This window comes from Macrobrachium nipponense, chromosome 35 (assembly GCF_015104395.2).
Source record: "Macrobrachium nipponense isolate FS-2020 chromosome 35, ASM1510439v2, whole genome shotgun sequence".
In the NCBI taxonomy this organism is placed as follows: domain Eukaryota; kingdom Metazoa; phylum Arthropoda; class Malacostraca; order Decapoda; family Palaemonidae; genus Macrobrachium; species Macrobrachium nipponense.
In genome coordinates, this window is record NC_061096.1 from 39630312 (window position 1) to 39644037 (window position 13726).

At 37.5% G+C, this 13726-nt stretch overlaps 1 protein-coding gene across 1 annotated transcript in view; it reads right to left on the bottom strand.

Annotated features, from left to right (window-relative positions):
• Window positions 1–234: 234 nt before the first annotated feature.
• The window catches only part of LOC135208661 (mucin-2-like), a 29367-nt gene continuing 15875 nt past the window's right edge, over window positions 235–13726 (bottom strand). The window contains exons 3-7 of the mRNA XM_064241079.1: window positions 13023–13116; window positions 5964–12640; window positions 5380–5537; window positions 4150–4285; window positions 235–2622 (exon numbers count right to left, since the gene is read on the bottom strand). Coding sequence (XP_064097149.1) covers window positions 2564–2622; window positions 4150–4285; window positions 5380–5537; window positions 5964–12640; window positions 13023–13116 — 7124 coding nt within the window. The 3' untranslated portion in view covers window positions 235–2563. The remainder of the gene's footprint in view (window positions 2623–4149; window positions 4286–5379; window positions 5538–5963; window positions 12641–13022; window positions 13117–13726) is intronic.

The window sequence follows — 13726 nt, forward strand, 5'->3', positions numbered from 1 at the left end:
GTTTCTGTTCGTAAATGGTCAAAACATCATTCAATACAATACGTGCAGTCTACCTATAATTAAGTCAGGTGCATTAAATATTATCACAGCAGTTGCTCAGTAATAACATGACTTACCTATATCTGTTTTTTTCTTTTTCTTTATTTCTTCAGTCGCTGTTCCCGTCGGATTCCCATTACGATGCAGACATGTTTTTCTTTTATTCCTTCAATCACCGTTCCCGTCGGACTCCTCATACGAAAGCAGGCACAAACACAAGTGCGCATGCGCATATGTGCAATGACGTCATGCAGTTATGTTTATCATATCCGTGGACCACTCGCAGACTCATGAATACAATTAAAAGTATTCCTGAAGGTTACATCATTAGTGAAATAAAGCCACGTCATCTTGAATGATCAATTTTATTTTATCTTTTGTATTTTATTTCAATGAATAAATAAATAAATGATTCCCAAGCGCTTGACAAATAATGACAGACAAAAATTCAAGGACAACAATTTACTATCAATAAAATTTCTGAGAAAATCTTATAAGAATAACGGAATCTGCTTTTGGAATTCCAGTCCTATGGCAAATGTAGTAAGCAAGTTCCTTCTTATTACCAAAATAAACTATTTTTAGTCCAGTTGTTTGGAAGTCTTAAGAAATAAATTCATTCCATATTTCCTATAAAAAGATTTCAGATGATATATTTTTTTCTAAGATGTTAAACAGACAATGAAATACAACAAATAAATAACATGAACAATAAAAACTCTATGTAATATTTTTATCACAACAATAACAACGAATGATAAAACAATAACAATCAATATGTTAATGATTATAACAATGATGATGAAAGTGGTGATAACATCAATAAATAATCTATAATAAATTATAATGGCACTAAATTAGGTAAATTATAATGTGGGGCGACCTGCTCTTTGCACTGTGCAAATAAAAATGATCGTTTGCAGTTAAAATAAAGCAGTAAACCATTCATTAAAATTTTCATGTTAATTAATATAAAACAGCCGTAGATCTATATTGGCAGACATTAAAGATTTCAGATCATTAATCAGTGGATATACCTGATGCATATCACTCTTGCATAATTCTAATTACCACGTCTTTATAAACCATTTAATTTTTATAATTAATTAATGAATCAAGTTATCAAGCTCCCCAGTTGATCTAGAGATGGGTAAGTCAAGTTCTCTTCTTAATAATGATGACTGAAAGTTTTGAACATTTCCTTCGAATGAGACTGTCAGATTTTACCAGTGTCAAATTCTTATTTGTTTTTAATCGTATAATTCTACAACTTTTATAGGATATTAAAAATCCCAAATGAATGAAAAAGAAAGCAAATGTTTACATTTTTATGGTCCCGCATATATCATACAGGGTATCCATAAAGTCCCAGTACCATTACAAGCCATAAATACTTGTAATGGCATTGGGACTTTATGGACACCCTGTATTTTTTGGTTTTTATTTCAGCTGAAGAATCGCATTTCGCTGAACATATTGTTACCCACATGAATTTCAGGTCAATGTCCATAAAATGAATTCTAGTTCCCATGAATACCTACGTCCTAATTGCAAGTTTTCCTCTCAGTTTATTAATGTATTTTGTACTAACTTACATGCCCATGAGAAACGTATCAGCTTATAAGAATACTTTTGCTTCCAAGCGATTTCTTACTAAATCAAGAAACCAGTAAATGCCGGTTACCTCTTCAAATAAATACTAAGCAGTTAAGCAATTAAATATATAAGTATCTAATAAATTAAGGAATAAATAGGGAATAAATGCGATTAAATAAATAGATATTGGACAAATAAATTATATACGTATTCAACCAAAAAATGCGTCGATGTACGAATAAATAAATAGACGATTACACTTTGAAATCCTTCAATGACGGATCTATAAGGTCTTGCTAAATATCAATCTGTAAAGCAATTAAATATAGATATAGCTAATAAATTACACAATAAATACGGAATAAATATGTGATTAAATAAATAATTGTTTACACAGAAACTACCTAATAAATAGGTATACTACTAAATAAATAGCTAGTTGATTGAACTACTCGACTGATTGAATTATTGACTGATCCATATAACTGATTCCCTCTATTTTTCTCATAAGTTCTGAGACAACTTGTTAGTTCATTTGCAGTGAAGTATTGCTCCTTTTACCTGAAAATACTAGTTCTGGTGTCCGACAGTAAGTGTTCCTTCTCAGAGCACGAATATTCTCTTTTTGACCTGATAATTCTTCACCTTTTTAACCCCCTGTTGTCATTGTGGCTTTCAAACCTAAATACCTAGGCAAAGGTTTTGTTTTAAGTCATAGCCAGTGATTCGGCCAGTTTCTTTCTTTCAGTCCTGCCATTTTGACCAGAAGAAAGATTATTATAGAACCTTTCAGACAAGCCTACGTGAAACCCCCGTTAAAACTTCTTTTTGACCGAATTAAACAGATTAAATGAAGAGCCAGCTGAAGAGCTCATCACTGTAGTACGAGGAAGGGAATGTCGTCGTCTTTTCTTGAAGATTGAAGCTTTTACAGTGACCCAAGAAGCGGGTATGATGTCCTTTTGGGGCCGGAACACAGTTCCTCAGCTGAAAAAGATGAATGTGAGAACTTAGTGACTCATAGTTAAAGACAGAAGTTAGGTATTCTTAAAAGTTGCTTCTCAAAAGAATGGCTTAAAATCTAAACTTTATATTATTCCAGACTGCTCACTTGTCCTAGACAGGGTTGTGGGTACATTAGGCATACCTAGTTTTATTTAAAACCACTAACCTAGCTGACACTCTTTTATGATTCTTACGAAATTCTCGGATTAAGTGGCTTCCGGTAATTACAATCTTTTTATAAACAGTTGTCAACACCTGCTCATAGCCATTTCCTGATAAAATTGCCCAGTTTTAAGGAAAGATGTCCACTGTTATCCTATTCCTTTGTATTTTAAATTAGCTAAATTACTTATACCTTCACTAAATTTAAACACCCGGTATCCAGTTATACTGTTAAGGACAATAAGATTGTCTTCTGTAGGGAAAGCTCTGTTGGAGACAATTTTACTGAACTTTCTCTCCTTGCTTTCGTTTTGCCAATTTTCATTCTCTCTCATCTTTAAAGAGGAGACTCTGTCGTTTCCTTTGGATTTAAGGCCAGTTTTCAGTTATTCCTTTCCATGAGGTCTGATCAAACTAAGAGTAATTGTATGCCAACTCGACAGATTTGCAGAGTAATTCATCAATCTATGTAGATGCAGTCTGCTGGATTATATTTAATAGAAAAACATGATTTCGTTTAATACAAGACAACTGTTTTTCACTAATCTGAGTCTAATGTGTACAATTCAAGGGTATGATAATTTTTGTTTGTATGGTGTTTTTACGTTACATGGAACCAGTGGTTATTCAGCAACGGGATCAACGGCTTTATGTGACTTCCGAACCACGTCGAGAGTGAACTTCTATCGCCAGAAATACACCATCTCCCACACCTCAATGGAATGCCCGAGAATCGAACTCGCGGCCACAGAGGTGGCAAGGCAAGACCATATCGATCATGCCACTGTGGTGCTAAGGGTATGATGATGAACATAAATAAATTATGTTATTAACTGATTGCCTAATCACTGTTAGTTCAGCACAGTCCATAATAGACTGAAACCAATCAACGAATGCTCCCAGTGTTATGATGATTTAAACGCAAGTACCAGTCCTGTGACAAAAGATTAAAGCTATGATATGAATTAAGTTTATTATTTAACATTCAGTTTCCGTAGCTAATAAGCAAAGCAATGAGGAAAATAGTCTCTAGACAATTTTGAAGATTTCAAAGCGTCTACCTCACACCAACTGTCATCAGTGACCATGAAATTCATCTGTCTTCCAGTTCTAAAACGAATTTGTATTCTGCAGAACCACAGTGTTGTATGAGTATATTAATCTTGAAAGGGAATCTGTTACCCTCTTATCAAAACAGTTTATCCACGTGATTCAAAGAAAGTACTGGGATAATTAACCTTCTCACGACATTCTGATTAAAGACGCATATGCACTGAAGTCATGCATTTCTTAGAAGACTTTCCTAACTTTAAAAAAATCAATACAGTTGCAAATACGAGATTTTACCTTTCGGTTTGGGAACACACTTGTCCTCCTTGAAACTGAAGAGCTCCTCCCCAGGGCACTTCTTCAGCTCTGAATCCCACTCGCCTGACGAATTCTTGTAGCACTGGTAGTAGTTCCTACACAAGAATATTATGCCCTGCAAGAAAGGATGGAGGTTAAAGTCTTGCCATCTCTCCTATTCGTAGATGTCTTTCAAACAGCTCTGTAAGTAAGGACTTGGGTCCATCGCTTACAATGGAATATATATATATATATATATATATATATATATATATATATATATATATATATATATATTTATATATATATATATATATATATATATATATATATATATATATATATATATATATATCCTAATGTATGACATTGCGATGCCTGTCTTTCATTACAGCATCATCTAAGAGGGTTTCCTTGAGCTAGCTTCGCTCTCAAGATTTTCTCGAAATGAGAGTACAGACTTCCTGTCCTTTACAAACACAATATAAGAATTTATAGTAATGCATAAAATTACACAAAAGTTGTCAAGTACTTGATCTGGAAACAATAATACTTTTCAGTAGTGGACAAATTCAGGGTATAAGAATTATTTAAAAGTATAGCAAAGTATTCTCCATGGTAAATTACAGGGATTCTACCAGATTTAAAAAAAAAACACTAATAGTACAGGGAGAAGTTAGGAATAGATAACGAGCCTGCTCCATACCATACCAATTGGTCAAGGTGCAGGAGAATTCAACCTATGGATCAGCATGAAAGTTTAAACAGAAATCGGTAGAATTTATATTCATCAAACTAAACGAGGCCATTCTTTCATAAATGTTTAGTGCTATGAGCCCAGAGCCAGAGGTACCAAAGCTGGAAGGGGTTGAAATCATATTTAAGGGTGCTAGTGCCCACTGTGATACCAAATATTTGCAGCTGAGTAGGCTGAGCATCACCCTGTTAATTCAACGGTTGACTGTTCACATCCCCAAGGAAGGAGTCTCCTGTTAGTTTCAGTTTTATGTATAAAGTACACACACACACACACATACATATATATATATATATATATATATATATATATATATATATATATATATTATATATATATATATATATATATATATACGTATAAATAGATGTACATATATATAAATTGAAATGGAATGATTATAGCCTCCAGACAACTCTATTGTCTGAAAACAAGTCTATTGACTGAGGTTTATGGACTCAGATTGACTCTACCTTGACAGCACCCTTTTGATCACACAGCACATAGGGGTCACAGAAGCGCTTTTGTATCCAGGCATCATTGGGACGAGTCTTCTCAAAACTGCACTGGAAGTTCAAGATCTCGTCAACCGTGACTCCTGAACCAGGCACTGCATCACAAAGGGTACTTTCTGGAAACATGAAATGATTGTAATTAGTTGGTTACACTATTATACGTCACTTTATTCTCTGAAAAGTTTGCTTCATTTTTCATACTTCATTGATCACCGATTGAAACTGGGAGTAAGATTTAACCTATCACCATTTCGTTCATTGGCCTTTCTTTGTTAGATGATGGATATGGGAACTTTTTAATTCATGAAATCCTTTCAAAAACAGCTCTGTGTTTAGAAGTTTCTACTACAGAAATATATATTGTGTATTGTTCTCGTACTGATATTTATGAAAACATCACACAGCCAAATGAAAAACTTGTGTCTTTGTATAATAGTGTCTCCTGTTTTAAAAGTAACCTGTCAAGAAATGTCACATCATATCATATTTCAGAATTTTTCACCATGTTGAAGACAACCTTCATGCCAGCTCTGAAGACTTACTCTCAGGTTCTGGAATGCAGACGCTGGGATCACGCTTTGACATCAGTCCATTTTGGCACCCTAAATCTGAGGCTTTAACGAATGCCCCTCCTATATGGCATCCATGACAGAGACTATGATTCCGTTTAGCTGGGATGCAGACTTCGTATGTTTTACAGTCATTCTCTCTGAATTCACACTGGATCGGTAATGGTGGGGGTCTTGTTGTAACTATGGGAGGGGAAATGGGAGTAGGAACTATCTGTGGCTTTGGGACTGGCACATAAGTGGTGATTTGTCCTGGAACAATATTAGTGGTCTCCTCGTAAATGATAGTGGTATAGAGTCCTGTCACTACAGTTACTTCTGGAACATGGGTTGTGATTGTTATTGGAGGGAAGCTTCTAGTGATCACTGATGTGGAGACGACATTTGTTGCTTTTCCAATAATTACAGTTGTCACTGTTGCTTTTGGATAAGGGACAATAGTGGTGATCTGACCAGGAATGACCTTTGATAATGTTGGAGCTGCTATAACAGTTGTAGGTAAACCAGTAGACACTGTAAGTACGGGAACATGACTTGTGATTGTTATAGGAGGTAAGGCTAAAGTAGCAACAGGTTCTGAAGCCACATTTGTTGCTGTTCCAATGATCACAGTAGTAACTGTTGCCTGTGGATAAGGAACAACAATGGTACTTTGTCCTGGGACAACTGTGGACAATGTTGGTGATGCTATCACAGTTGTAGGTAATCCTACCAACACTGTTGTTGAAGGAACTAGACTTGTGATTGTTACTGGTTGTAAAGCTATAGTGGCAACTGGTTTTGATACGACATTAGTTGCTGTCCCAATGATCACTGTGGTAACTGTTGCCTGTGGATAAGGAACAACAATTGTACTTTGTCCTGGGACAACTGTGGACAATGTTGGTGATGCTATCACAGTTGTAGGTAATCCTATCAACACTGTTGTTGAAGGAACTAGACTTGTGATTGTTACTGGTTGTAAAGCTATAGTGGCAACTGGTTTTGATACGACATTAGTTGCTGTCCCAATGATCACTGTGGTAACTGTTGCCTGTGGATAAGGAACAACAATTGTACTTTGTCCTGGGACAACTGTGGACAATGTTGGTGATGCTATCACAGTTGTAGGTAATCCTATCAACACTGTTGTTGAAGGAACTAGACTTGTGATTGTTACTGGTTGTAAAGCTATAGTGGCAACTGGTTTTGATACGACATTAGTTGCTGTCCCAATGATCACTGTGGTAACTGTTGCCTGTGGATAAGGAACAACAATTGTACTTTGTCCTGGAACAACTGTGGACAATGTTGGTGATGCTATAACAGTTGTAGGTAATCCTACCAACACTGTTGTTGAAGGAACTAGACTTGTGATTGTTATTGGCTGTAAGGCTATGGTAGCAACTGGTTTTGAAACGACATTAGTTGCAGTTCCAATGATCACAGTAGTAACTGTTGCCTGTGGATAAGGAACAACAATGGTACTTTGCCCGGGGACAACTGTGGACAATGTTGGCAATGCTATCACAGTTGTAGGTAATCCTACCAACACTGTTGTTGAAGGAACTAGACTTGTGATTGTTATTGGTTGTAAGGCTATGGTAGCAACTGGTTTTGAAATGACATTAGTTGCAGTTCCAATGATCACAGTAGTAACTGTTGCCTGTGGATAAGGAACAACAATTGTACTTTGCCCGGGGACAACTGTGGACAATGTTGGCAATGCTATCACAGTTGTAGGTAATCCTACCAACACTGTTGTTGAAGGAACTAGACTTGTGATTGTTACTGGTTGTAAAGCTGTAGTGGCAACTGGTTTTGATACGACATTAGTTGCTGTCCCAATGATCACTGTGGTAACTGTTGCCTGTGGATAAGGAACAACTGTAGTGATCTGGCCTGGGATTATTGTAGACAACGTTGGTAATGCAATCACAGTTGTAGGTAAGCCTGCTAATATAGTTGTTGAAGGAACTAGACTTGTGATTGTTATTGGCTGTAAGGCTATAGTGGCAACTGGTTGTGAAACAATTTTAGTTGCTGTCCCAATGATCACTGTAGTGACTGTTGCCTGTGGATAGGGAACAACAGTGGTGATTTGGCCAAGAACAACAGTAGATAATGTAGGTGATACTATAACAGTTGTAGGTAAACCAGTTGACACTATCATTGAAGGAACTAAACTAGTAACTGTTATTGGCTGTAAAGCAACAGTAGCAACTGGTTTTGCAACGACATTAGTTGTTGTACCAATGATCACTGTAGTAATTGTTGCTTGTGGATAAGGAACAACAGTGGTGATTTGCCCAAGGATAACTGTAGACAATGTTGGCGAAGCTATCACAGTTGTGAGTAAGCCTGATAATATTGTCATTGAAGAAACTAAACTTGTGATTGTTATTGGCTGTAAGGCTGTAGTAGCAACTGGATTTGAAACAACATTTGTTGCTTTCCCAACAATCACCGTTGTAACAGTTGCCTGTGGATAAGGAACAACAGTGGTGATATGTCCTGGAATGATTGTAGACACTGTTGGTGATGCTATTACAGTTGTAGGTGAACCTGTTTGTATAGTCATTGAAGGAACTAGGCTTGTGATTATGATGGGTGGTAAAGCTGTTGTTGCAAATGGACCTGAAACAACATTAGTTGTTGTTCCAATGATTACTGTAGTAACTGTTGCCTGTGGATAAGGAACAATAGTTGTGGTTTGTCCCGGAATAATTGTCGTCAATGTTGGTGACACTATTACAGTTGTAGGTAATCCAACTGTTGTTGTTATTACAGAAACTTGACTTGTGATAGTCATCGGAAGTAAAGCTACTGTAGCAACTGGTGCTGATAATATGTTTGTTGCTGTTCCAATTATTACAGTTGTAACTGCTGCATGTGGATAAGGTAAAATTGTAGTGATTTGCCCTTGAATAACCATGGACAAAGTCGGTGATGCTACCACAGTTGAAGGTAAACCTGTTGTTACTGTCATTGCTGGGACTTGACTCGTGACAGTTATTGCTGGTAAGGCAACCATAGCAACTGGATTTGAAACGATCTGTGTTGCTGTACCAATCATCACAGTTGTAACTGATGCTGGTGGATAAGGAACAACGGTTGTAGTTTGCCCTAAAAGAACTGTTGACAAGGTTGGTGATGCTGAAACTGTTGTAGGTAGCCCAGTTATTATGGTCATCGAAAGAACCTGGCTTGTGACAATTAGAGGTGGTAATGGTACAGTTGCCACCGGATTTGAAACAACATTTGTTGCTGCTCCAACTATGACAGTTGTAATTGTTGGCTGTGGATAAGGAAGAACTGTAGTAGTCTGTCCTGGGATGACAGTAGACCATGTCGGTGATGCCATGAGAGTCGTAGGCAGACCAGTTAGTACTGTCATTACTGAAACTTTGCTTGTAATAGTCATTGGGGGTAAAGTAGTTGTAGCGATTGGGTATGAAATAACACTGGTTGCTCTCCCAATGATTACAGTTGTAACTGTTGCATCTGGATAAGGAACAATAGTTGTTGTTTGCCCTGGAAGACTTGTTGACAGTGAAGGCGATGCTATAACAGTTGTTGGTGGACCTGTAACTACTGTCATTGACGTAACCTGACTAGTGAAGATAACTGGAGGTAGTGCAACTGTGGGAACTGGTGTTGCAACAACATTTGTTGCCTTTCCTATGATCAAAGTTGTATCTGTTCCTTGAGGATATGGAATGACAGTAGTAGTTTGCCCAGGAATAACAGTTGACAATGCTGGTGATGCAATGACAGTTGTAGGCAATCCAGTCAGTACAGTGAGTTCTTGAACTGGACTTGTAATAGTTATTGCGGGTAAAGCTGCTGTAGCAACTGGCTTTGGGTCTACTGTTGTTGCTGCTCCAATGACCACAGTTGTAACAGTTGCTTGAGGAATAGGAAAAACAGAAGTAGTGTGACCTGGAATAACAGTAGACAAAGTTGGTAGTGCTAAGATGGTAACTGGTAAACCTGTCAATACAGTTTTTACTGGAACATCACTTGTTATAGTTATGGGATGTGAAGGTACTGTAGCAACTGGTTTTGCTACAACATTAGTTGTCTTTCCAGTAATCACTGTTGTAAGTGTTGCTGGTGGGTAAGGAACAATAGTAGTAGTTTGTCCAGGAATAACAGTGAATAATGTTGGTGATGCAATGACAGTTGTTGGTGGGCCTGTTGATATTGTTGGTAAGGAGACCTGACTTGTAATAGTTATTGGAGGTGAAGGTACTGTAGCAACAGGATTTGAAACTATATTTGTTGCTGTACCAATTATCATCGTTGTCTCTGTCCCCTGAGGATAAGGCAGAAAAGTGGTTACTTGTCCTGGAACTACTGTAGGTTTTGTTCCCAGTGCTAGTATAGTAGTGGGCAAACCTGTCTGTGATGTCATTGCTGGAACCTGACCTGTGATAGTCATAGGGGGTAAGGCAGTTGTAGGGAATGGGTATGACACTACAGTTGTTGCTTTCCCAACTATCACAGTTGTAATTGTTACTTGTGGGTAAGGCACCACAGTGGTAATCTGCCCTAGCAAAACTGTAGATAGTATTGGTGTTGCCACAACAGTTGAGGGTAACCCTGTCAAGACTGTCATATGTGGGACCTGACTTGTAATAGTTATTGGAAGTAATGGTATGGTAGCAACTGGGTTTGCAACAACATTTGTTGAAGTTCCAATTATCACTGTTGTAACTGTTGGTTGTGGATAAGGAACCACAGTAGTAATTTGGCCTTGAATAACCTTTGACATTGTTGGTGGTGCCAGAATTGTTGTAGGGAAACCAGTTATTACTTGCATATGCTGAATTTGGCTTGTGATTGTTATTGGGGATAAACCTGTTGTTGTCACTTGACTTGAAACAACCTGTGTTGCTGGTCCAATTACCAGAGTTGTGAGTGTTGCTTGAGGATAAGGAAGAACTGTAGTGGTCTGTCCTGGAATGACTGTAGACCAGGCTGGTGATGTCAAAATAGTTATAGGCAGCCCTGTTAATACGGTCATTGCTGAAACCTTGCTTGTTACAGTTATCGGTAATAATGAAGTTGTAGGAACTGGCATTGTTACAATTTCTACTGCTGTTCCACTAACTACAGTTGTCAGCGATGCTTGAGGAAAAGGTACAAGTGTTGTTGTTTGTCCTGGTATAACTGTTGACAATGTAGGTGAAGATAAAACGGTGGTTGGAAGTCCAATAACCATCATCTGAGTTGGCACGTTGCTTGTGATAGTTAAAGGAGAGAGAATACCCGTAGCTACAGGTTTTGACACGATATATGTTGCTGATCCAATTATCATAGTTGTAGTGGTTACTAGTGGATAAGGAACAACTGTGGTGATTTTGCCAGGAATAACTGTGGACAATGTCGGAGATGCTATAACAGTCGTTGGTAGGCCTGTTAATATTACCATAGTCGAAATTAGACTTGTCACAATTATTGGAGGTGAGGAAACCGTAGCAACAGGGTAAAACATAACATTAGTTGATGTTCCTGTGATTACAGTTGTAAATTTCTCATTTGAACTTGGAAATTCTGTGATGATTCCCCCAGAAATAGCTGATGATATTGTCTGTGTTACTGTAACTGTAGTTGGTTTACATGTAGACACAATTGTTGTTAAATGCTGGCAAGTGGTTGGTTTGGAAGGTGCAGAAACTGCAGCAGTAGCAGGGAATGTGACACTCGTAGGCTTTTCGGGTGGAATAGGAAGAATTGTTGTAATTTGCCCTTGAATAATCGTAGATAAAGTTGGAGGTGCTATGACAGTTGTAGGCAATCCTAGGATTAATGTTGTTTTCTCCACTTGACTAAACTCAGTAGCTGGATGTGGAGGAGTAGTTTTGACTGAAGTAGCTACTACAGTTGTATACTGTCCCACAATAACTGTTGTTGAGACTGTCACAATTTTAGGTGGGTAAACCGTTGTAATCTGGCCCGGAATAATCATACTTAGAGTTGACGGAGCTATGACAGTTGTAGCTGGACCTGTTAATTCTGTTATAGATAATACCTGACTTGTGATGGTCGTTGGTGGCAAAGCAGCTGTGTCATATGGTTTTGTGAAAACTGTCGCGAACATTCCTATAATCACTGTCGTGACAGGATGCAGTGGGTATGGGTATATAGTCGTTACTTGTCCAGGAACAACAGTTGAGATGGGTAGGGCGATAATTGTTGTAGGAAGTGCTGTGATCATTGTTTTCGATGGCACTTGACCAGTTATTGTTAGCGGGGGTAGCGAGTTTGTGTAGACAGAACTATGAACTATACTTGTAACATGTCCTATGATGACTGTGGTGCAAACATCTGTAGTTGACTGAGGGATAACAGTACTAATCTGTCCTTGGATAACGGTCGAAAGTACAGAAGGGACGATGACAGTTGTCGGAGGGGCCGTTAGTACTATTGTAGATGGGACGTAACTGATGATTGTAGTTGGGCCTAAAGGAATTGTATTCACGGGCATCAATACAAACTCAGTCGACGCCTCAATAATAATCGTTGTCATAACATGACCAGAGCCACAATAATCTGCAGCATTGACGGGGAATATGCACTGATCCAGTCTGTCATCGAATACTGTTCCAGGCTCGCATTCAAAGTAGTAAATATGGTAAAATCCGAGTTTCATTCGATCGACGCACCTGGAAAAAGAAGAATCATTAGTATCTGACGATGCTTTGGGCGTTGCGCTAATCTTTGGAAAGATAAAGTTAATTGATCTTGTATTCTGAGAAGAGAGGACGATGCCATAATACCAATTCAATACGATACAAGAGTATAACTGTTTCCGATCTGGATTTTTATGACATGATTACACATGCTGTAACTGCAGTAATATTACCAATACGATGAGATGGTAACAGAATACAACTGCTTTCAATTTACTAGACTATTATGAAGTGATAACATACTGCAACTTCAAAAATACTATACATAAACCATGACTATACCACCGTGACCATCATAAATATTAAAGTAGGTTTCCATAACGTGGCTAGTGTCATCATTGTTGTCATATCTAACCTGTAATACCAACTGCAGTTCCTTGGATGGGGAAAAACGCCCTCTTCAGTACAGGCGATCTTTGAGTCCACGATGTAATCTGGGTACCTGGCGGCTACAGAGACAAGAGGAAAATAAAAGAAAAATGAAGTTAGAAGTTTGCAAAACACGTCTCTATATAGGCCAGGATAGAAGACTATTTCAAACTCTGTGAATTAAACTAACCTTGTGCGTGTCCTATCATTTTATTTCAAAGTTACGTTGTTTTCCAACAGAGTAATTGTACCTGTGAATATTGTATACTTTTTTCTTTTATGGGTGAAATTTAACCTTGTAAGCTATACAACATTATCAATATCATAAACAACTATCCTCTACTGTATCCTCACATTTATTACAATTACTACTGTTTTACCTTCATGTTCAACCTATTTGTACATTCAATTTCATGAAGATATTTATGAGGGAATTCTTTCAATTGACAAATAAAAGTGATTACATGTATTGTCACAAACGTTTGTCCAAATTTAAAGATTATGATTTTCTTCAACTTGGACCTCAACAACTTAATGAATCTGTATATTTATACTGTATATACTTATACGTTTACTGTGACGAATATCTCATGATTGAGTTTCATAATAACGTCCAATCAAGGAGGAAAAAAACTCGGTAGTCAACACTGGCTCTATAAGTAAACCCGGTTTACAATCAAACCTGGTTCT